The sequence below is a fragment of the Mandrillus leucophaeus genome, unplaced genomic scaffold (genome assembly GCF_000951045.1).
Source record: "Mandrillus leucophaeus isolate KB7577 unplaced genomic scaffold, Mleu.le_1.0 Scaffold409, whole genome shotgun sequence".
NCBI classification, from domain to species: domain Eukaryota; kingdom Metazoa; phylum Chordata; class Mammalia; order Primates; family Cercopithecidae; genus Mandrillus; species Mandrillus leucophaeus.
This window is the reverse complement of record NW_012104354.1, coordinates 1588939-1615540: the sequence shown is the minus strand read 5'-3', so window position 1 is coordinate 1615540 and position 26602 is coordinate 1588939. Positions and strand designations below refer to the sequence as shown.

Below are 26602 nucleotides of genomic sequence, written 5' to 3'. Positions count from 1 at the left end.
AATCCATCTATATTTTTTCTAATTTAACGTACTTACTTTTCTAATGCCATCAATCTTGTCTTCCTTTTTGTGGTTTCATCTTTTCCTTTGGTTTCATACCACTATAGGCCTGAAATCTTATAGTGCTCTCAAAGATCAAGTTTACATTGAAAACATAAAATTACTTTAAAAAGGAAACATGACCAATGAAATGTAAAGAAATAGATTGCAAGCACAACACAACACAATACAACACACACACACGTGCACACACACACACACATATGTTTTCCATAATTGCATATACATGCACACAGGTTTTTTCATTTGCTTGGGCTTGACACAATTTCTTATAGGCATTGCTCTAGGCTAATGTTAACTGAATGTGCATGTTAGTTGGATTTGGCAACAGTGCCCAATTTCTTAGATGACACTCACATAAAATGCCTATATTCTCACCCAGTCCTGAAATTACCGGCCAAATTTATCTTCCGAGCCATCCTGCACTCTGCAAAATATCATGTGATACTGAAATTCTTTTCTTTGAAAGTGAAGCACCAAAAGCCAAACCTAAATAGCCTATGAAGTAATACTTTCAATTTTGATGCTTTTTATTAATTTTTAAAACATCTTACCCTTTAGTATATTATTTTACTCTGCCAATTTGTGATTAGAAAAAAAAATGGCTTGAAATTTTTACTTAAAGGAAAGTAATGATTCATTTGAGAACACTTGTGCAGAGGACAGATATGAACAAGTGGTAGGGTGTGGTCCATGGGATGATTCTTCAAAACATATGCTCTAAGGAGATTCTAATCAAAACAAGAAGTTTTGTTTTGTTTTGTTTTTTGTCACACCAAGCTGACCATTTTTATTCTAAGCATTTAGAAAGAATCAATCCTGTACCAAAGAATATGACCCCTAGAGTTTTCTAAATAGTTGTCAGCATTTTAGTTAATTTCCTAAACTAATTTTTGCTTTTAAAACCCAAACCTCAAAATCATCCATCCTACACTAATTTAATGTGATAGATAAGAACAGCTGTAGGCATTTCAGTCTAATCTGTACGATATACAAAAATCTAAGCTCTTTCCCCTTCGATACATGAAGGAGAGGTATCCAAAGTTTATTCTCACTAATATATGAGGACATGCAATTCCATCCTGCCTATGTAGTTAGATTCTTAACTGCTAAAAATAGGCACTATAACTTTGTAAGGGCTACATTACATGTCCCCACTTTCCTCCTTCATCCTGCTTGCAAGTTTCCAAGGATAATGGGTGGCTACCCACTTAATAACATTATTAAGACATGATGAGAGATTTGAACTTTCTCTGTCCCAGATTGTCATCTCGATCTTGCCTAAAAATCTCAAGATTCTGAAAGTTCACCACCTGATTCTTTTTTCTCTTTAACAGTTCATAGCCTGTCTGCCCTGTTACCATTGTTCAGCCATGCAATAGAGTGGTAATTGCTCATAGTACCTGCACATCTATCATTGCTCAAGCTTCATGCTTCAAAGAGTTCTTTTCTTTGGCATTTTATCAGGAGGGTGATTTCAATTTTGTGATTTCAGCATTTCACAAAGCAGACAATTTCTCCCACCCAAGAGCCTACGTTTGCATTCACATCAAAACTAGGGTCCAGAGAGTTCATCATCTGAAATAACACTACAAGACTTTGTAAGCAGAGAGCCAAGGTAACAGTATTATATGGAAATAAGTACAGAAAATATATTATAGCTGCTGTTTCACTTTTAAAAAATGCTGTAGGGTATTTTAAACTTTTCTTAAAATTTTAAAAATGTTTATAAATCTTTCACAAGTCCTAAAGGCCCTCTGTATGTGAGTTAGAAGCTATCTGAAGTCTCTGTTCCATTTTCCACATGCATTTTAATTTTTGCATGTTTTTCTGAACTTTTTGCACTTTGAAAATGGAAATTTATCTAAAAGGACTCTGATAGCCTTAGCAGGTTTTCAGCAATTGTCAGAAAACAATTTTGTGCATAGGGAGTTTGTAGTCAGTCTATATAAAATGATTCAAATACAATTTATGTTAACATTCTCAAAGATATTTTACTTGCTCTTAACATCTGCTTAGAATGAAATCTAATGCTTTCATGTGCCCCATAAAAATAATTATATTAGGCCGGGTGTGGTGGCTCACACCTGTAATCCCAGTACTTTGGGAGGCCGAGGTGGGTGGATCACAAGGTCAGGAGTTTGAGAACAGCCTGGCCACTATGGTGACACCCCTTCTCTACTAAAAATACAAAAATTAGCCAGGTGTGGTGGCGCACTCCTGTAATCCCAGCTACTAGGGAGGCTGAGGCAGAAGAATTACTTGACCCCGGAAGGCGGAGGTTGCAGTGAGCCAAGATTGCGCCACTGCACTCCATCCTAGGTGACAGAGTAACTCCATCTCAAAAAAAAAAAAAAGAAAAAGAAAAAGTTATATTATTTTTGGACTCATTCTCTTTTTAAATTTGTTTGCCTTGAAAGCAAAAATAGCAGTAAATTCCATGCTCATTTTACATACACATGGTCATCTTAAATGAAAAACAAATGATACTAGTAATTGATGACTGAGTAAAATCTTAGACATTACTTAACTGTCTGTGTCTTTCAGTTTCTTTTGTTTTATAGTCACTTTCACTTGTTCATTTAAAAAATTTCTGAGTACCCTTTATGTATGAAGTCCAGTCTAGGTGCCAGAAATACAAATGAACAAAACAAACAGAAAATCCTTGCTCTTTTGCAGTCCAGCATCAGGAGACACAAAATAAAGAAAAAAACATAACAAACTGAAGAGAAAGAGCAAGCTAAGAGGTTCTGGAAGGGCTGAAAGGGCAGATTGCGATTTTAAATCAGTTGGTCAGAATAGCACTCAAAAAAAAATGACAATTGTGCAATGACTTGAAGGAGGCGAGGTACTTAAACCCTGGGAATCATGGTTAAAAGAGTGTTCTAGGTAGAGAGAGGAGCCAGGGAAAATAATCTATGGCTGGAGCTTAACTACCCTGTTCAAGGAATAGTAGAATGCTCACAAATTCAACAATGAAAACATCAATAGACCCATTTCATTTAGTCTAATATCCTTTGAACCTACAGTTAGTAGGCATGTATTGAGTCAGCCTTTGTTAAAATAAGCTAGTAGATTCTCATAAATACTATTTTAAATTTTATCTGCACATGTTCATACTCAACATTTCAATGCATGCATTTTTATTAAAATTGTACATTTTCTTTTTTTTTCATTATATTGTAAACTTCTGGATAAGGAATTGGTCCACTATTTTTCTCAATGTTATTTTCTAGACTCAAGGTATTCGACAGATGTTTTTATCTGTAAACAGAGGGTAAAAAGAAAAGAAAGATCTTTCTTAGTTACACAAATCACAGTGGTCAGAGCTTTGGGTTTTTGCCTCAATTTGCTAATGTGCAATTGAAAGACAATTAATTAAATATGTAAAATATTGCATAAATGTAAATTAAATTACATCACTTGTTTTTCACAAATATATGAATTATGAATAGGAAATCTGAGAAATAAAATGCAGAAATGCAAAAGTAGTTCCTCAGAAGAAAGCAATGTAATTTGAAGAACACTGGGAAAATCAAAAGATGTTATATGTTGTGGCCAGTGATGACATTTCGTGAGCTGTTGACCTGGATTTTCATCTCTGATCGCCAATTTCCATCTGCTCAGTGCTGGTCACCTGGATGGTACAGTAGTTTGGCCCTTAGGGAAGAGTTACCTTCCACATTGATCCATTTCATGCTTTATCTGTTTCTAAAATCATGTCTCTCGTGACTAAACCTTGCCAACCTTCATCTGAATTCCTAATTTGCAGTCAAATGACAAGTCCATTTTATAAATACTGTATCTTCCTAGTTCTGAGGAGCCTCATAGGCCCTTTACATCAGAGCTTTCCCTGATTTGTTTTAATCTGACTGCAGGTAAGCTTCAAAATTATTTAGCTTAAAGTATCTTATTTTAAACTTTTTAGTATTTCCAGATTCCCAAAAGAGACATGAACGTATTTAGCAGATAGACTGATTCTGAGAAATATCAAACGAGATACTCAGAGAATATTATTTTAAATGAAAAGCCAAGGTGCTCAGTGTTTAATACCTTTGATTCTACCTTTCTTATAAACACAGACAATGGAATAGATTTTATTTTATTTAGAGACACACAAAACATCCTTCATTTCAACCTCCTGCTACAAACTGTACATTGCTATTTATTATTCATTCATTCTATATCTATTTACCTATTTATATACCAAGGACTGTGGTAGATGCTGGGAGTAAAAAGATAGTTTAGACTATTCTGTCTTCAGGAATTTTAGGCCTAGTGGAAGAGAAATAATAGCTGACATTCTACTTTGATTAGAGCTGTCCAGGATAGTATACAATCAAAGGAAATGGCCTATGCTTACCAAAGTCATAAAAGCTAATGCATAAAACAGTTGCATAAACCAATAACCTATTTGCAAATCTGAAGTTAGTATTTTCCTCACACTAATGTGAATATTTACATATAATCACTATTTGGGGAAATCTTCCCCAATATCAGACTATAAGAGAAACCAAATTAATATTCATAAGGTTGCATAGTGAGCAGTCTATTAAAGAAATCTGAATAGTCTTAAGCTATAGTCAGGCTATAAAAGAGTACTAACTTGAACAAGCCCAGCCCTAGCAGCCTAGTAAACCTCCATAGTGACTTACTTGATTTCCTGGAGATAATGTCTCCACTATTGTACAATGCAGGCTACACAGCCACATCCTAGTTCCTATCTCTCTCTGTTCCAGGCTTTCTGGGTTTTTGTAAACACTTATTTTCTTCAAGCCAATCAAAATATATTTGTCTGTGTTTGAGTTAGCACTACCCATTCACTTAGATAGGTAGAAATGAATAGTGACATAGCATACTTTCTTGAGACTTACCTTAGGCAACTGTCCCTATATTGCTTCACCATTTTTTAATATATTGACTGTTCCCTAGGCATGATGTGTATTATCAGAAAAGCATGATTTGCAATAAGCTGTTGGAACTATTATATTCAATGAGTATTATGTTTGTAAAAAATGACTTTTTTTCTTTATAGGTTGTCAAAATGATGATTATTGTTGTCATGACATTTGCTATCTGCTGGCTGCCCTATCATATTTACTTCATTCTCACTGCAATCTATCAACAACTAAATAGATGGAAATACATCCAGCAGGTCTACCTGGCTAGCTTTTGGCTGGCAATGAGCTCAACCATGTACAATCCCATCATCTACTGCTGTCTGAATAAAAGGTAAAAACAAAACGGAATGCAAGTTGCTTGTCACACCTGCCTTCGCTGGAAACATACAATGTTCCATTTTCTTGGTGCAAATTCAAAGTGCAGAAGGAAGGGATAATTTAAGAATTCTCTGAGAGAGGCACAGGCTTTATCTTTTAAGACCCCCATACACACTTTATAAAGCATCCCACATTAATAATTAGATGCCCCAAATAATGTTCTTGGGGTTCTAACTGGATGATTCTTCTATGGGCCAACTTCTTCCTCCAAAAGCTCAGAATTTTACCTGCCAAAGAAAAAGAAGTACCCTCATGATTGAAGGAGAATTGAAAATATGCTCAAATCTTCAAAGAAATGAAGATACTTCCTAGAAATTCTTGAATAATTTCTGTAAGATGGAGAGATGATGGCATATGTGAGCAGACTTTATTAAAAAGGATACGTTGTAAATAAATAAACTTCGAAGTAGAAGGTTTTGTAAAAACAAGGGGAGCTCCAATCCTCCTTCCTGCATGGTGAGGTGGGGTAAGTAAGAGAGCGTGCAGCCTCCATGGAGATGGCTTGTGAAGAAATCACGGTGGTCAAGGGAAAGATGTTTATGAAGTTAAAAAATGAAAAGTGAGAATATTTATAGTCAAATGTAAAACTAGAAAAAAATGATAAAATCTGCTTTCCAGATAAAATCACGTTGGTTTTATTGGTCAGCACATGAAGGGGTAGGGTTAAATTTCATAGGGTTGGTAAGTCCTGCAATAAGTCAATGTGGTTTTTTTGCAAGTAGAATTGGGACTTTATGTAAGTAACTGCATGAATTAAATCGTAAGCTCTCTCTTCCCAGTTGGGGCTCTACCACACTGTGCCTTAAGTTTGTTAAATACTTAATTAATTATTGCCTTTTTTTTCACTAATTGCATAAGCCATATCTCAATTCCCACCACCCCACAGCATTACATCCACTTTTAATCAACTTCATTTAAAGGTTTACAAAGATAAGGATTTTGTACTTTCATACATGATTAGATAAAAACCATCAAGATTAGCAATTAATTCTAACATTAAATGAGACTTTATAAATGTGTAATCATTTCTGAAATGAGCTATTTTGAAATATATCATTTTTAAGTGCCTTAATTAGCCAGCCTAATTCAATTATATTTATGTAAATGTATAAAATTATTTTAGAAAAATATGCTGTTTCTTTACTAAATTGGTTATCTGATGCTATGTGTTTGCTATTGATGACTTCTCACTGGTGGGAATGAGATGCTTTTCATTGCTGGGAATCAATGCTTCTCATTAATGGGAAATTAATTTCCATTCAATTCAATTCAAACAAGAACTAAAAGACTAACAACAATACTGTGACACAAATTCTAAGTTTGGCTAAAAACCAAACTCAAAAACTGAGTTGTTATAACTACCTTAAGTAGAATTTTCTGTGGCAGCTGAAAGACATATCTGCTTGAAAAAAACAACTTTTTCTTTCCATGGCCTGCTTTTCCTCAGATTTCGAGCTGGCTTCAAGAGAGCATTTCGCTGGTGTCCTTTCATCAAAGTTTCCAGCTATGATGAGCTAGAGCTTAAGACCACCAGGTTTCATCCAACCCGGCAAAGCAGTATGTACACCGTGACCAGGATGGAGTCCATGACAGTGGTTTTTGACCCCAGCGATGCAGATACCGCCAGGTCCAGTCGGAAGAAAAGAGCAACACCAAGAGACCCAAGTTTCAATGGCTGCTCCCGCAGGAATTCCAAATCTGCCTCCACCACTTCAAGTTTCATAAGCTCACCCTATACCTCTGTGGATGAATAGCCTTAATTTCATTTCCTGAGGTAAAAGATTAGTATGAGTCCATCATGGTGCCAATCTAGGCCCCCATTCTCCTATTTATCAGTCCTGTCCTATATACTCTCTAGAAACAGAAAGCAATTTTTAGGCAGATATGGTCAAATTGAGAAAGGTAGCATATAAATGTGACAAAGACACTAATAAAATGTTAGCCTCCACCCAAAATAAAATGGGCTTTAAATTTATTCTTTGAAAACTCTAAATTATTATATGCAACAAACAAAAATATGTCAGAAAAAAACTATCTCATTTACAAATTACAATATACATTTGTGACATTAAAATGACATATAGTTTTTCCAAGAGATTAAAGAATCTTTAAAACATAATATCATAAGCGAAGGAAAACAAAATCTATATAAAATGGACTTTTTTTGCCGAGAGAAATAAAATGGGAAAAAAAGTTAAATGATTCATTTTCCCACTAGAGTAACAGAAAATTAACCTCAAGAAATAGGAACTGAAAATCTTTGCTCAAGAAAACTCATTTTGTAGAATGTAAAGGTTTAAAGATTTAAAGATTTCTTCCATGGCATTTAACTGAAAAGGAAATCTAGTTAAATCAGTAGGCAAATGTATATTTCATTCTCTTGATTTTTTTGTGTGAGAGAGTGAAATTTTTAAAAATTATATACTTTTTGACCATTACTTATTTTTGAATGCCAAGCTAAAAAGTAGTCAAAGTTAGGACCTTAAAAAATATAAAGAAAATTCCTATCATTCTTTTTATTTTTCACAGATTTTTTAAATGCTAGATTATAAAACAGTAAAGGTATATTCCAATAAATAGGGGAAGAATACTATTTGTGTTCTCTTCCTCTCCCCTCACTGGAAATAGAATAAGGACTAGGAGAAATTATCAGAAAATATCTTCAAAGGCAACTCCTTAGGGAAAAAAAGTCATAAGTGTGACGAAAGAAAATATGGTTGAAAAATACCAATATATGGTACATATGAGCAAACCAGGCAAAGTGTGGAAAGGTGAGTTACCTCTTGGAAAACAAACCTGCACAATAGTTCGGATATGTGTGAACTAATACCAGCTGAGCAAGAGGGTGAGTCTAACACTCCTCCTTCCACAGACAGACCTTTCCTTTCATTTCCTTAGATTATTCAGAAGTCTTACCAGAAAGAAATGAGATAACAGTCCTAAGAAAGCGTCAGTTTTACTACAAGAAGATATATACTAGCACATTTCTAAGACTCATAACATAACAAGAAATACTTTTAAGTGTAAAAAGTAACATCCAGACCTCAGTGCTTATAGATCATCTTTCCTTGAATTAGGGATACCGTCAGTTCTGCTCAAGAAAGCAGAAACTTTTTGAGAATGTGAATGTGTAGTATAAACTTCTCCTTTAAACTATTCAGTTTGACTTTTACAGATATTTGTCTAAAATAATACTCTCTAACACTTTATTGTTGTGCCTCCACCAATATTAAAACAAAATATTTTTGAAGAACAGAATAAAAGCAAATATTCAACGGCAAATCATGGTCTATTTCTCAAACCTCTTCCCTATTTTGAAGCCAAAACCAGAAATGTCCAATTGTTACAAAATGTTCAAAGTCTAACCAAGCTAAACATATGTGTTCCAGCTGAATTTCTTCTGATGATACCAATAAACAAAGAGACACACACACATACAAATGAGCCTACACATTCAATCATTTAATGAATGCAACAACTTCAAAGAATTAAAATCAAATACTGAAATAATAAGTGGTCATTACAGCATTCCCATATGCTCAATAAAGTCTGTGAAGCTTGTGTGCATGTTTTAAATAAGCAAATTTATTATTATATAGTATCTAATTGTTTGAATATAATGTTTTTGAATGTTCATTCTTAAAACATATGAATGTTTACCATACAATGTAAAAGTGTCAAGAAAAAGCCTAATATGTAAAAACAGTTATCATTTTCTTAAATTTGTGAATGACATGGTACTAACATTAATTAATGTTTTAGACATATGGAACCATATTCAGCTGTAAAATAAGAATGTAAAGTTTAGCCCTCAAATTTAATGTCATCAGCCACTACCCAAATATCATACATTTGAAAACTGTAACTCCTGGCCCTCACATATTAGAGAAATTCAGTAGAATTTTCTAAGACATTTATTTCTAAGGAAAAATATTGGCCTCGTCAGTTGGATTGTTGGTTTGGTTTGGCTTCTGTGAACATATTGATTGCTGTGTTGCTTACCGAGCACCTCGATTCTAGTGTGACAGAAATACTCAAGGTTCGGACAGTATTTTTTCAATGCTCTCCAGAAAAAAAGCTGGTATCATTCATTCACTGCTCATGGCCCTTAAACTGAGTTGTATAGGCAGAATTTTTTAAGTTCAAAAATTTAAACAGTAATAATAAAACAAGAGTGAAATACAAAAGAGAAGATTTTCACCCTTCTGTCTGAATTTTGATGGTAAGAATTACAGAATAATGCACAAAATCAAATTCAGTGGGATTCATTTTTAAATAAAGTCATGCCAGTGTTTTCATATTTGCTAAGCTTTGAAAGAATCTGCCTTCAAAATTTACTCTACCCTCTGTTTCTAAAGTTCAGTGTGAATCTTTCCATTGTTTGGAGGCAAACACTGGCTCAGACTACTAGGCAGATGGTTAAAACAGCCCAGGTTTTTTTATTTAGGTCAGTATCAGAAAACTTCAAAATATTTTTTAAAGAAATATGAAAGAATCAAAAAGGTTTACATCATTGCAAGGATTCTCTTTTAAACAAAACACATTAAATCAAAAATAAACATTGCTTACTATTTTGCATCTGGACAAAGTACAAGATATTGAAATTACCTGTATGGGAAAAGATTAAAGCAGACATAATTATTACAGAATCCACTCTCACACTTTTTTATTTTTTACCAAGTATAGTATACTGTTGCATTATTCAGGCTTCTAACTTTATGATGGTGACATTTCTGACCCAAGAGCCGAATTCATGTCCTTTTCCAGATCATGCCGATGTCTTAGAAACAGCGAACTGAGCAATTTCAGAGTGAACCCCACCCTTACAAAGCACATAAAGAATACCTAGAAGCTTGGTATCAAGCCTATGAAATACAAAATGAATGTGAAAAATAAATGCTGGCCAACTCAACATATGAATTTAGTTTTTGTATATGCAAAAGTTTCCTCTAAAATTTTCTGATTAGTACCTGGTAAACTATTTCATCAAATAGAAAAGCAGGAGAATTACAAACATTTCTCACACTTCTAACAGTAACAATTTCCTACTTGTCATTGATAATGTGTCAAAAGCTAAGGAAATCCAGAATGACAGGGACCATGTAGAATAATAAGGTTGGAAAAATTTCCCTTAAGGCCAAGCAGGAATAAAGAATAAAGTTCAGTAGGGCTGCACAAGGTCATTAGTTTTGTGTTTTAATACATATATATAGAGGTGAAAAATCTGTTTATACAAGAAGTCAATGTATATACAGTTTGTAGTGAATAAAGTATTTTCAAGTTGTGGTAATTATACTGAATATGTTTAACATATTTACACTCTTTGCATATGTGATAATGTGACAGATTTAATTTCTATTTTTTCTTTAAAACCATTAAAACTAATATTAAAACTAAAAGAAGTCTTACTATTTTCCTATTGGCTAGTAAAATATATGTTATGGAGAGTCCTCTCTTTTCTAAACATACTCACCCAACCATTCCTCAAAAACTACATTGTGCTTCCTTGTTGATTTTTCCTCATAGAAATGTCTAATTTTCCTAAGTTATTGATTCAGAAAAAAAATTATGGGGACAAAATTCTCAAAATATAAGAAGAAATTCTGCTTAGAGAGCCAGTGAATTGGAAGGGAGGGCCAAAACTGCATGTAGCTGGGTAATGAAGCACAGAATTTTAGAGTTGTGACAACCAGGATAGTCCAATCAACAGACATGGGTTACATCCGATCTTCACTAACAGTTTACTGGAGGACTTCAAGCAAGGGGTTCTCTGCTCTGAGCTTCACTTAATTCATCAGCGAAGAAGGGAAAAGTAATAATTTCTTCAAAGTACTGATGTGAGAATTAAATGAGCTAATGCATAAATAGGGCAAAGCCAAACAAAAAAACAAATGTTCAAAAACATTATTACAATAGTCTCCACCCCATTTCCTTTACACAGTTGATTCTCAATAAAGTAACCAGAAAGATTATTTAAGAACAGCATCATATCATCTTGTCCCTCTACTCAAAACCCTCTACTGCCTTCCCATTTAACTCAAAGGAAAAGCCAAAATTTTTACAATGGCCTAGAAGCACTTTTATGATGTGGCCTTTTCCACCCTTCCTCCGTATTCACCTGTTCTTTCCTGTGCTTATTAGGATTCAAGGATCCATCTACACTGGCTTCCTTATTGTTCTGTAACTTTGCCAACCATGCTACAACCTCAGGACCCATACTGACTATTCCTTCTCTATAGAATGCTGGCCACCAAGATAGTAGCATGACAAACTTCTTCATTTCATCAAATCTTTTCCCAATAAGGCCAATCCTGATTACCTTATTTAAAATTGCATATCTCCTCCCCCTCAACAACACACACAATTTTTCCCTATCCTCCATCCTGATGTTTATTGTTTCATAGCATTTATCACCTTCCAGAATACTATATAATTTACTAATTCATTATATTTATTGTATATCTCCTCAATTAAAATGTAAGCTCTATTGGGGTCTGGATTCATTAATAGTTATTGAATGAATGAATTTAAAAATAATAATAATCTGAAAATAAATTTTAAAATAATGGATTTCTCTATCAGAAATTATGAAGCCCAGAAGGCAATGCGATGACATATTTAAGGTGCTGGAAAAAAAATTCTAATCCATCATAATTACCCTTCAAAAAATGAGGAAGAAATTAAGATGTTCTCAAATAAACAAAAACCAAGACAGTCCCTTATCAACAGGCCTGCCCTACACAAAATGCTAAAGGATGTTTTTAAGGTCGATATTGAAGCACACTAGGCAGTAACTCAATGTCATTGAAGAAATAAAGCTCTCTAGTGACTACATGTGCAAATATAAAATCCAATGTTAATGTATTGTTGCATTTTTTATTCATAATTTCACTTTTCATTTACAACACAATTTGAAGGCAAATGCATAAAAATAATTATGATCTGTTGTTAAGAACATGATGTATAAATATATAATTAATGATAACAACATAGAAGTGGGAACGGAACTGTCCTAGAGCAGAGAATTTTCTATGCTATCGAAGCTAAATGGATATCAATTAAAACTAGATTGTCATAAACTTAAGACGTTAAAGTATTTCCATGCAACTGCAAATAAAATATCCTTAAAAAGTAATACAAAAAAGGAAATGAAAGGGCACACAAAATGGTTTAAATACAAAAAATAAATTGAATACAAAAGGAGTCAATAAAAGAGGAAATTAGAAACAAAAATGGCTTAAGGCATACAGAAAACAATTGCAAAGTGATTGAAATGACCCCTTCTTCTCAGTAACTGCTTTAAATGTAAACAGATTAAAACTATCCAACGAAAAGGCAAAAACTGGCATAATGAATAGAAAAACAAAATGTGATCCAACTACACTCTTTCTGCAAGAAACTCACTTTAGATCTAGAGCTACAAATAGGATAAAATATATTTCATGTAATATAGTAACTAAACAAGAACTGAGTTAGCTATACCAACAGACAAAATAGATCTCAAGTGAAGAACTATTTTGAGGGACAAAGAAGGATATTACATATCTCTAAAAGGCTCAACTCATCAAGAAGATATAATAATTGTAAATGTATAAGCACCTAACAACAGAGCTCCAAAATGTATAAAACATATATTGACAGAAATAAAGAGAACAACAGTTCTACAGTAATATAATACTTGAAGACTCCAATACCCTCTCCTTTCAATAATGGACAGAACATTTAGAGAGATAGTTAATAAGAAAATAGAGAACATACACAATACTACGAACCAACTAGTCATAACATACACATATAGAAACCATGGAAAGTGAAACCACAAATAAAGAGGGACTACTGTACACCACTGTCTTTTCTGGTTCCCCAGCTTGTGGATAGCAGATCATGAGACTCTTCAGCCTCCATAATTGTTTGAGCAATTAGGGAATTAGAAATCAAAACCACAATGAAATACCACTTCACACCTACTAGGATAACCATAATCAAAAAGACAGACAATAACATACTGTGGCAAGAATGTGGAGAAACTGAATGCATTGAATGTGGATACATTGAAATGGAAATGAGTGTAAAACGGTGCAGCCACCATGGCAAACACTTCATTAGTTTCTCAATATGTTAAACACAGAGTTACCACTAGACCCCAGATATTCTACTTCTAGGTATCTACCCAAGAGAAATGAAAGCATAAATTCACACACAGCTTATACATAGATGTTCATAGCAACATTATTTATAACAGCAAAAAAAGTGAAAGCAACCTAACTACCTATCAACTGATGAATGGATAAATAAAACATGGAATTTCAATAAAATGAAATTTTATTTGGCAATCCATAATAAGAAATTAAATACTGATTTGTATATTTGTATTATGACATAGACTAATCTCAAAACCATTATGCTAAGCGAAAGACGCCAGCTACAAAAGACAGTATACTGTACAATTCCAATTCTATGAAATAAACAGAACAGGTAAATCTAACAAGAAAGAAATTAGTTCTGTAGTTGCCTGGTTGCCTAGTGCTGAAGGGGAGAGGAAGGAGTATAAAAGGATAATGATTGTGAAGAGGCACACAATTTCTTTTTGGAATGATGAGAATGTTTTAAAATTAGATTATTGGGTTGGCTGCACAACTCTGTAAATATACTGAAAACTACTGGATTGAACATTTAAACATGTGTAAATTATATATCAATAAATCTATTTTAAAAATAGGAGTTTTATTAAGCAAAAGTCAATGACCTATGTCTTTTAAAGGAAACCTAAGGAAAAAAATTAACAAATCACCAAGCAAAACAGTTGAAGAAACCTTAAAAAATAACTTACAAAATAGTGAAAGAGTCAATTTCTGTCTTTGCAAATGGAACTGGCATTTTTCATTAATATTTCCTTTAATTATGAACATAACTCTGAAACCATACAAAAAAATTTCCTTCAGAAAATTCCGGTCCATAGGTAGAATTTACCCCAGACTAAGAAACATGGTAAAATAGGATTCCAACCACACGATAAAAAATAATCCACTGATTCGGTATTTTTAGTTGTGAGCAATACAAACTAACTCAGATAATCTTAGTAAAAATAAATTTTAATTAATTTATTTGTTTGTTCGTTTACAAGAGGGTTCACTCTCTCGCCCAGGCTTGAGTGTAGTGATGTGATCATAGCTCACTGCAGCCTCAAACTCCTGGGCTTGAGTGATCCTCCCACCTCAGCCTCCCAAATAGCTGGGACTACAAGCATACGCCAGTACACCTGGTTTTATTTTTTATTTTTTATTTTTTTTGTAGAGACAGGGTCTTGTTATGTTTCCCAGGCTAGTCTCAAACTCCTAGCCTCAAGTGATCTTCCTGCCTCAGCCTCCCAGAGTTCTAAGATTACAGGCATGATGACTATATTAGGAAACTTGCAAACTTTGAGAGCTAGAAGAACAAGTATGGGGCCTGGCAGTCACTGGCAACACACAAATCACACCTCAGAACCATTAAAGTAGCTACACTGCCACAAGAACTGCTGGGCGTAGTCACTGTCACTCAAAAATGTTTTATCACCAAAACCATGTAAATAATGCTGACGCTGAAACTATTGCTTCTTATCCCTCTGGAAACGGGATATTGGTGCTACTGCCTCTCCACCCCATGGGAATACATTCTCCTGTGTCTCTGATGCTTTGCTCAGGAATTCTCAATCCAAAGCTCAGAGTGTGCATATCAAATTGGGATAGCCGAAGTTAATGTGCTTGCACTTAGCTATGAGACCAACTGAACATAAGCCTTGGGTTTTCTGCTTCTAAAATGGGAAGTAAGATCTGCTTCATAAGCTGAAAATTCCCCACACACACATGCTAAGAATTCAACAAGAATGGCAAATATCTGTTATAGACGCCTTGAGAAAAGAAAATATACCTAAATGTTATGTAGATGTCTTTGTTTAGTAAAATTACAGTTTACAATTTTCCTTTTATTTTTCTGTGTTAACCATATTTTCCTTAATACGCATGTACTGCATAATAAAAATTTTAAAAAGCATTATTCTGAGGAAAAAGTGAGCATTCTATTTTAACTGAATTCACAGGAAATGTCTCTTTTTTTCCAACGTTACTGTTACTTTGAGTTTCGAGCATGAAAAATAATTGCTACATGTTTTAAAGTTTAGAATAGGTGACTATTGATAGGCAGATAATATCACAATTAGGGAAATTAACATAACTATTGTCTAGATATAATGTCACACTCACAAAGGTTTTGTATGAGTTAAAAAGGAACTGACAAGTCACATAGGCAATTATGAACAGCCCAATCTTTCCCTAACTGACTTGAGCCTCCACTTTGTCTGAGTTTTCAGGAGGACAAAGTGAAGACCTCTTTTGATTACCTATATCTTTTATTTTCATTGATTTGCTCTTCTCAGTTTGCAGCAAGAAGCCCACAGTTTATTCTAAAATGTATTGGAAAGGCTATAGAAAAGGATACCAGTGCATGAATGCAAAGTCACTAGAATATTGTTATACGTTGTAAATCATAAATCCTCTCTGTACTAGAAATATCCATTGTTGAGTGCCCTCTTCCTCCTATTTTCAAATAGCCTGAGAGTGGATGTATGTGGGCAACCCTAAGTGGCCTGAGAGGACAAGTGCATTTTAATGAATTCATCTCTGAGCACGTGTTTACACACGAAGCTATGGAAATCACTAAAATGTTTAAAGCTTCAGTTTTGTGCTCTTAAAAGGCAGTGACCCCCAAACATAATCCTTTATTTAGCAGAGCACCATGAATTCTTGGATATGCAAGTGTAGTGAGAGGAGAGAATTGGAAGGATGCATGACTGAATTCATTGATTTCAGCATATGCAATCATGGTAACAGCAAATTCTGAGCTCCCAAGAAGAAACTGAGAACCTGAACTAGGGAAGGAGAACAGCCCAATGGTGGTTAAGTGGGGACACTGGATCAGTGAAGAGTAGTATGTAGGCTTTAGGCAAGAAAAACTAACTCAAAATGTTGGGTATTAGTGGCAGAACCCAGGCGTCTCAAAGAAAATTTTGCATACTTAAAAGTTGTTTACAAATTGAAAGAAGGGGTGCTAGAATGCAAATCTTGACTAATATGGCTCGTTATTAAAGAATAAAGGATTTGGCTAAAATTAAACTCTCTCTGCCTATACAATAAAGACAAGAGAGAAAACAAAGAATGTAAATTCCCTAGCCAACACTTCAGCCTTTTAATCCAAAGCCAGGCCAGAATAACATTGTTTCTTTTTTTTTTTTTTTTTTTTTTTGAGTTGGATTCTCCCTATGTTGCCTAGGCTGGAGTGCAATGGCACAATCTCGGCTCACTGCAAGCTCCACCTCCTGGGTTCACACCATTCTCCTGCCTCAGCCTCCTGAGTAGCTGGGACTACAGGGGCCCGCCACCACGCCTGGCTAATTTTTTTTGTATTTTTAGTAGAGACAAGGTTTCACCATGTTAGCCAGGATGGTCTCAATCTCCTGACCTCATGATTCGCCTGTCTCGGCCTCCCAACATTGTTTATTTACTTAAGAATAGTCATCCAAGCTAATGTGGTCCAAAAATTTGTGATACTTTTGAGTTACTACTACACAGTTATTCCATGTCACCTTACCTCATTACTCTGTGTTGCATCTAATCCATCCCATCCTATCCATCCCATGCCACCCCTTGTCAAGTGAGTGCTCTGCTTTTACCTTACCTTTACACTATCCCAGGGTTGCGCCTGCAATATTAATAGTAAGAACAGCAAAGAGATAGTTGTCTGCAAGCTCATTAAAAGCTTTAAAAAGAACACGAGGGACAAATAATTTCTTAGTCCTCTGCAATTTAAAGATCAAGGTGAGAGCACAGAAAACACAGATCTGTGAGGAAACTACTAAAGTTGACAGTTTAAATACCTCAATAAAAAATGAAAAATAATTTTAAAAATCAAATGTGCCATCTATTTAAAGACAAAAACTGCAGTGCCACCTCAAAGCCACCAAAAAATGAAAGTTAATTTTAAGAAATTGACTTTTAAATGCCAAACATATTTTTCAATAGTTATAGTAATAATCATTTAAATGTATGATACTAAAAATGTATAACACCTTAAATGGTTTATTTTTCACACTAAGCTTCAAAATAAGATTTTTGCTTTTGGAGGATGTTGTTCTCCTCCAAGCTATGAGTCAATGAATTGAACTCTATCCCTCCTGTGGTTTTGGTACTGCCAAAATCTAACAGTCAAAGTGTTTTCTTGCATCAAGGCATGAGAAAAAAAAAAAAGTCTTAGAAAAGATACATCTAATTCCTAACTGCATTCCACTGACAATACTGGATATATGATACCACCTAATTGCAAGGGATCCAGAGAAATATGGACCCTGAGTAGGCAGCTACTTGCCAGCAACAACTTAGCACTATGGGGGAGACAGCATAACTGGTGAAAATGTAGCCTTATGCTACAGATTACCTACCTGGCTACCACATATCTATGAGCACCATTAGTGCCCAAGACAGAACATACTCTGATGCATCCCGCTGTTGACATTCCCAAATAGCTTCCAGTTACTTCATCCTATTCAAAGTTCAGATATCCAGCTGGTGTGTAGTCTTCTCCATCTGACTTTAATGGGGCTACTCATAGTTCTACCATCTAGTATCTAAAATGCCAAGGCATCTGTCCTGCTCTACATCCAATATACAACAGAGGAGAAAGGATAACATAAACATAATTACAAACTCAAATTCAGAAAAGGGAACAATGGAAAACACACAGCAGGCACTGGTCTATAGCAATGACAAAGTTCTAGGGGTTAAGTATTGTGTGCACTTCCTCTCCTGTATTTCAATATCTGATTTTAAATGGCTGTCATATCTGTAAACACATGCATCGCAAAGATATATGAAGATGCAAAAATGTATATCATTAGCTTCCCTTACTGATAATGGATATTTAAACATAAAATAAGTAAAAACGTTCCTTATATGGACATAAGCAGAAAAATGATGTCAAATCCTAATTATTTTTCACTATGCAAAATTTTTCTTAATCTTCTGGTCTGTAATGTTCATAATTCAACATTCAATCACTTATACTTAAATGCTGAAAGCTGCTCCATTATCTTAGGTGTACGAATATTTTAACATGCCTTATATAAACTTGGAAAATGAAACTCTTTAAAATAGAATGTTTAAATATTTCCGAAAAAAGTCTGTGTTTAGGTTTTGTAAATATGCACACAAGAAATTAAAATTTTAGAGAAAGTTTCCTCTTTTTTCTATGAATTATGAGAAACCTTCTTTTAGGCTTAGAGCTCCAAATTCATAGTGAAATATAATCAGACTGGGTGCAGTGGCTCACCCCTGTAATCCCAGCACTTTGGGAAGCCGAGGTCGGGGGATCACCGGAGGTCAGGAGTGCAAGACCAGCCTGACCAACATGAAGAAATACCGTCTGTAGTAAAAGCACAAAATTAGCTGGGCGTGGTGGTGCATACCTGTAATCCCAGCTACTTGGGAGGCTGAGGCAGGAGAATCACTTGAACCCAGGAGGCGGAGGTTGTCATGAGCCGAGATCATGCCACTGCACCCCAGCCTGGGCAACAAGAGTGAAACTCTGTCTCAAAATAAATAAATAAATACAATCAAGCAACTACTTTGAAAGTTCTTTTGACCCTGAGTATGACAACTAAAGAACACATGTTAGCTGTTCTCAGGCTGAAAGACCTGTCATCCCATCTTAAGTTCAAAAAGATAGCTGCCTCCTCTCGATGGCTTAACATTTCTTAGATTTCACCTCCTGATTTCTCTCAGGAATTGAATGAACCTCCACAAACACAAATCAGCCATTTCTATTTTATGCCTGTCAAAATCCATGGAATTCATGGTCCAATACACAATGTAGTTCATCTATCTTGTATGATAGTAACCTACCTAACATAATCTTGTGAACTATGGTTATTAAGGACAATCCCTTATAGATAAGAGTGAACGCAACTAAAAATAAGCACTATATAATTGCATTGCAAATTCTCTTAAATTATCACATGAAATTGCATTGCTAAGAATGGGGTTGAGATCATTGTGATATTTCAATCTACCATTATGATCATTCTCAGAAAACAAGAATATATTAGAATACAAAGTCCATAAAACATTCACAGTGGTCCATAATATTATACCAAGAACAAAAGAGTTTCCTTTCCATGCAGTCTTAGAGATCGTTCAATTTATGCATTTTATCTATTTTTTGTAGTTCAATTTTATTTTAATAATTTCAGAATATTCACAGCACATGCATTGTTAGCATCTGAACTAACACAATAAGCAATTACTAAAGCTATAGTGACTTGAGATGCAATCTTTATATCAGCAAGTTTAAAACCTTATGTGATTTTGAAATCTTATTAACTGAAAATATTGCCTGCTGATAAAACTTGCTCAAATGCTATCACTGAATGTACAGGTCACTGATTATGCCAACTAAATTGCCAACTAAAGATAACCACATGTTTGAGGATTGCAATGTGCCAGACATCCACTGAAAAAAAAATACACAAAACTAAACAAAACTCACACAACAAACATCTGAGAATCTGGACACTTCATATCAGTGTTGTGAAGCGTTTCATTAATATCTTTAGACAAGTGTATCAAAACCTTGGCATGATTTAATTTCAAGTCGCCAATTCTGTTTTTACTAACATCAGAAAGTTATAGCTATCGTACCATGCCAGGTCTGCTTAATTTGACTTAAGAGTTTAATATGACTTAACATTAAAAGCTCACACTACCCCAAAATAAATAATTTCATGAATATGGTGACATTCAACATTCAAGTGCCATCGTGTTTGTACTGTCTTTAGTCAAGTTTCTTTAAACTTTCAAAGAATCACTTTTAGGCTTACAAATAAATATTTGTCAAAATGTTCAATAAATATTACATAAAACTAACAGCAAAAAGTATCTAGAAATCTGTCGTGTGCAAATACTTTTCTTCCCAATGGTCCCAGATAAATTTTAGAATCTATTTCCATCCCCTTCCCAGACAAGCTATGTTCAACAATCTCCAAGAGACAAAATAAGGTTGGAAGTTTAAGGACATGCACACAAGACAAGACATATATACATATGTTTGTGTGTATATATGTGTGTGTGTGTGTATATATGTGTGTTTGTGTGTATATATATATATATCTGAATGTGCAATAAAGTAAGTACTTTGTACAAATTATGGGCAATATATACAAGAGCCTAAACTTAGACTAACTGAAGTAACAACATGACAAATGACCTCAATCCTGTCAAGTGTACCTACTTAATAGAAGTTTTAGAACAAGGCATAATACACTTGAAAATCTATTGCACTTCAGGAAATTTTTGCCATCTTCCTATGCCACTGTAAAAAGATTGAGCACTTTAATCACCGCATTCTGGCCACAAAATTAGAACAGAATTCAAAGTGGCAGAGGCATTTTAGTGGTGAACAATGCTCATCTTTGGCCAGATTTAACTTAAACAGACTATAAATACAATGGAAACCTATGCAACTAAAACTGCGCCGTAGAGCAGAATTGACACCTTGTGCAGTTATGTACATATTTCCAACCTGTGTGATCTTAAAGATTTCAGTTAGTTACTCTTCTGGAGCCATTTTTACAAAGTCTATAGTAAGCCAGTTTAGCATCTCAACTCAGCTTGAACAGTCATGTGAATCAGCATTTAAAGTAAAGCCTGCTGCGTAATTCTTCCTGTTCCTACCCTCTTGACCAAAAAACATCAACACTAGCATCTGTTACTAGACCAAAAATCATCCAGGACCTTAATGAGGGTTGGTCATCGCTGTGGTCCCCATCTACCATTTCAATTTCATTTATGGCAGGCATTTAAAAAGTCTAAGTAGATGAGTTCTCCTAAAACCTTATTTCAAGTTGCCAGACCTTTAAGCATTCCCTGTAATAGTATGCCCACATTTGGCTAGCTCATAGTTAATAATCTGCCTAAACACTGAAAGAGGAGTTGCTGTATTTTCTTGTATTAACTTTGAAGACAGTGTTTGAATGCATGTACGTATTCATACATCACCTCATCATGACTGGAATGGCTTGTTTAAAGGCTGTGAGGTTACAAATACCTATCCAGGATAGAGTGAGCAAATCAGAACTTTAACTTACTACAGTTTGCCACACTGGAAACTAATTTCATCAATATGCCCTACAACATTTGTTGTTTGTTTTCCTCCAAGTTTCAAGTATCAAAAAGTCCTAATGCAGGCTACCAAATAGGTTTATCCTTAAAGTATTTTTGCATGAATCGATGGTTCCGGTTAAGTTGTATCACACCTGTGTCCCAAGGTTTGACTTTAGCCCAAGTTCAGTAATTTTGTCAAAACAATTGATATATTGAACCAACAGGACATCAAAATAAAAAATTATCTAAAGTTAACATTAACAAACAAATAATCCTCAGTCACAAAATTATAATTGCAATTTGGGATGGAGGTAAGCAGGAGGGGAATTAATCCAAACAATGGCAATTAAGTCTTCAAACCACCTTCCGAACAAGGTTGTTAATTGTTCTTTTCATTTCTTCTTGTAGAACCTTGAGCTCCCTTAAAAAAAATAGTGGAGAATCACAGCTGGTAATATAATGTGAGTTCTTCAAGCTATACAAGGTATCATCTGGCTAAGTTACATATGGTTTCCATATTAACTTGTTTGGCAGGGTGACCTACTGCAAAGCAGGCTCAGTTACCCACCAGTCAATCCCCTGGGAGTTATAATTTCCTCCATATCTATTAGTGTTGCAAAAGCCTCCATAGCCACCTCCACCAAATCTTCTGCTGCTTGTGTGGCTGCTGCTGAAGCTGGAACTGCTGGCACCACTATTTTGTCAGTAGTCTCTGGCACCAAATCCTCCACTAAATCTGCTACTCTTAGAACGTCCACAATTACTGCCCTGGTAGTGGTGTTCATAAACCATGTTTTCTAACCAAGATGGCACTTCTTGTTTAGTTTCAACAAGAAGAAGATGCAACAAATCCTTCGTGATATTTATGTTCCTCTCATTAAAGAAAGAGGTGGCCAGGCCAAGGTTTCCTACACGTCTTGTATGGCCAATGCCATATACATATTCTTCAATATCATTTGGCAAATCAAAATTGATAACATGTTTCACATTTGAAATGTCCAGTCCTCTTGCTGCTACTGCTGTAGCCACTAGCATTGGGCTTTTTCCTGAGGGTAACTGGTGAAGAGCCTCTTCCCTATCCCTCTGAGAATGGTGTCCATAGATACTAGTACGTGACTATCCTTCATGGTATAAGATATTCTCTAAAGAATAAAAACCCTTTTTGGTCTTCACAAACACTAAGGTTAGTGCATACTTGCCTAGGATCAAGTGGATGTCTTAGGAGGTCAAGCAGAAACAACTGCTTGTCTGATTCTTCCACCCAAACTACTTTCTTTGTGATGTTCTCAGAGGTACAGCCAACTCCTGTATAGAGCCAAGAAGATACTAATATATTCATCAAAGAAGTCATGAGCCAGCATCTGTATTTCCTTAGGTAAAGTAGCACTAAATATCATAGTGTGGTGGACACCCTTTGGAGGCCTAGTATCTTGTTCAACTTTTCTATGTATCTGAGGCTCAAACCCCATATCCAACATCTGATCAGCTTCTTCTAACACGAAGTATTCGCAAAAGTTTAATCCAATCTTTCCTCTTTCCATCATATCCACTAGATATCCTGGAGTGGCTACTAACAAGTGCCATACACCTTCTAAGACTCAAATCTGCTGAACAATATCGGCACCACTATAAATCATGCAAGGAGGAACTCCAGATCAGTATGAAAATTTTCCTGCTTTCTCATTGACCTGTATTGCCAATTCTCTTCTTGGTGCTAATACCAAGAAGATTGGGTATTGTTTGCTGCGTCCCCACCTTTAATTTTCCTTCATGGCCCCCAAAGCCTCCTTTGGACCATCTGAATACATCTGACTCAAGATGGGCAAGAGAAATGCTGCAGTTTTCCAGACTCTGTTTGGGCACAAGCCGTCAAGTCTCTTTTCTCTTTTATAATAGTAAGAGCATGCTTTTGCACTAGAGTCAGGCGAGTATAATGAGTAACCTCCATGTTTTCCATGATAGTTTCTCCCATCTCAACATCACTGAAACTTTCAACATGTGGAGGACAATTGCTGCCTGTTGCCTCAACTAGAATGTCACCATATTTCTCAAAATTAATCCCAGTGTTGCCTCCAGAAAAGAGTTCCTGTTCCAAACGTTCACTTGGGGGGAGTGGTTTTGACCAATCCTCTTCATCTTATTTGTCACACCAGTGACTGTTCCCACCATGTTATAAATTGCCAAAACCACTTCTGTCACCATGGCTGTCAGTGCCATCATAATCACTCCATCTATGATTATCAAACCTTCCCCTTGATCCACTTCCATGATCACTGAAGAAGCTAGAATTAGCATTTGAATCATTAGGAGATTCAAAACTGCTCCATGCATCCTTATCTTTGCTAGAACACCACCCTAAACTGTCTTTATGGTAGAATCCTTTAGTAGCTGCTCTGTTCCTTAACAAAGAGGGATATAGTGCCCTTTGCTGGCTGTACTTCCCTCATTCTGATTATCTGAAGAGGCCAGGTCTAGGCCAGATAACTGCTGCTCCAGCCAAAGCGCATTTTCCATCACCACATGACTCATCCCTGAAGAGTATCCAGGAGTCTTCCACTGCTGAGCTAATATGTTTGTTTACCACGAAGGCCCTCTCACGAAAGAACTGTGGCTCTATTTTATCTATCTTTAACAGAAAATATGTGCAAGAAGGCAAAAAATCTATGTTCAGTTTAGTAAGAGTTGTTAAAAGTTAACATTTATTTTGTCAAATATAATTTATTATCTTTAATCAGCCTCACACCTCATGTTACCAACTTAAGCATTTAGTCAGTATTTTGAAAGTCATATATGGCTTATTAAACACAACTTAATGAATTAGAGTATTATCTCAATCTTATAAATGAAGAAATTAGAGCAGAAATTTTAAGCATCTTGCCCAAACTACAGTTTGCTACTCATGAAACTAAGCTTTGCATCCAGGTAGTTTGACTCTAGAGCCTACCCATGGCTTTAACTAGTACTTTCTGACATCCAGCCACATGAACTTGAAGTAAATGCTATGTTTATCCATCTATGACTGTCATAACAACCCTAGGAAACAAACAATTGTTTCATGTTCTGATGTTTTACTCTTTAAAGCGTAGATGTTATGCATTTCGTGTAGTAGTTTTGAAGTAGATGAACTACTACCTATAAGTGTTTTGTTTTGTTTTGTTTTGTTTGAGATGGAGTCTCGCTCTGTCACCCAGGCTGGAGTATAGTGGCACGATCTCGGCTCATTGCAAGCTCTGCCTCCCAGGTTCATGCCATTCTCCTGCCTCAGCCTCCTGAGTAGCTAGGACTACAGGTACCCGCCACCATGCCTGGCTAATTTTTTTGTATTTTTAGTAGAGACGCGGTTTCACCATGTTAACCAGGATAGTCTTGATCTCCTGATCTCGTGATCCACCTGCCTTGGCCTCCCAAAGTGCTGGGATTACAAGCGTGAGCCACCACCTGGCCTACCTCTAAGTATTTTAAAGCACATAGTGTTTTCAGAGAAGAGGTTTATCAGATGAATGCTTAGACATTGTATGAAGCCTGGTTACCATGATGAATTAACCCCAGTTCTGGTTCTTATTCTAAGCCTTAGGGTGTCCCAGTATTGATTCCAAATTAAGATAGTTAAGTAATATTAACAAAGTTCCCAAGAAACTGGAGAAAATATCAGAATACTGATTAACTAGTATATTGTCCTCCTACATGGAAAGACAAATTTGAGAACATATGAAAGAATAAGTATTATTATATAGTCATTTTCTTTTATTTTTTTTATATATTGTTCCTTGGATAGAAATTCTAATCTATGCCTGAGAGACTTGATTAATATTGCATCTATCCTTGATGATCTATCTTGTTGAACCATCAAAATGCAAATTAACCTCCAGTTACATTTGTGAACAAATAATTTCACTACAATATAATAAATTATCAAAGAATATATATATGTGTGTGTGCATATATACATATGTGTATATGTGTGTGTGTGTGTGTGTGTATATACAGTGCCATGAGAGCAGGTTGGGGAGAAGACTTCTGCCTATCTCAAAGAATTGGGAGGAAAGAAGAGATAAACGGGGAATAATTTTCACAAAGAGATGCTTGAGCTGAATCCTAAAGAATAAATACAAATTCTCAGAAGAGGAGAAAAAAGGCAAGCACAGAGAACAGAGTATGCAGGAACCAGGAAGCCTAAGCAATACACAATTTTTTTCCACTAACTGCTAAATTACTTTCGAAGTTAAGAAAGCTAATGGCATATCATTAGGCACCAATAAAATTATCTTGAGATTTGACAATGCCAACGGATAAATTTCTTCTGCAAGGCAGAGCAGTTACCTTTTATAATATCAATTTAGATTTGCACAAATGAAGACATTCTCATGTCTTCCTTGCATTCTTCTCAGGTTCTCTCAGTCAACCATCAAAGTCATGTGACTGAACACTAACCTGATTACAAATGATCAAAGCCTTTCCTAACTGTAACACATAGATCAAACTTGGTGTGCAGTGTATTTCCTGAACCATTATTAGCAACGAAAAAATTTTTTTTTTAATTTCCACTATGTACACAAGTTATTGGAGCTATTGGGTACATAACATTTTGACCCAGCAATACTAATGCAGTCATTTTTATTTCAGGAAGGCTTTTGATGAAATATTCAGCTTTGTTTTATTACCACAATTTTTAAAGCAATGTGCTCACTTCATGCCTGAGACTTACCACTTCAGTTCAGAGAGGGAAATGTGGGAAATAATAAGGGTCAAGTATGAGTGGAGAGATAAAGGGCTTGAGGTACAGGGAGTGAAGATATGAAGATCAAGAACTGAGTGACACCAAGTTCAGAGTGAGCTGCGCAGTTGAAATGAAGATTGTATATGGAGTATAGACAATCCCCTATCTCAGAACATTGTCTAGGGCTGGTAAGTAATTACTGATACTCAAGACCACGGAATGACAAAAAGAACTTTGAAGCATTATTCCATTAACAAAATATCTTCCCATGTTTGTTAGTCATTAATATTTTTAAAGTATATGCAGTGCAAAAGTAACAAAAGTAGATAAAATTTTGCTATGAAACTGTATATAAACTG

The 26602-nt window shown here is 35.3% G+C and overlaps 1 protein-coding gene and 1 pseudogene across 1 annotated transcript in view; one reads left to right on the top strand and one right to left on the bottom strand.

Moving 5' to 3' along the window:
- TACR3 (tachykinin receptor 3) overlaps positions 1-7276 on the top strand; it is a 122094-nt gene extending 114818 nt beyond the window's left edge. The window contains exons 4-5 of the mRNA XM_011992292.1: positions 5096-5292; positions 6787-7276. Coding sequence (XP_011847682.1) covers positions 5096-5292; positions 6787-7093 — 504 coding nt within the window. The 3' untranslated portion in view covers positions 7094-7276. The remainder of the gene's footprint in view (positions 1-5095; positions 5293-6786) is intronic.
- A 14790-nt stretch (positions 7277-22066) lies between these two features.
- LOC105548330 lies at positions 22067-24055 on the bottom strand (annotated as a pseudogene).
- Between the last annotated feature and the right edge of the window lie 2547 nt (positions 24056-26602).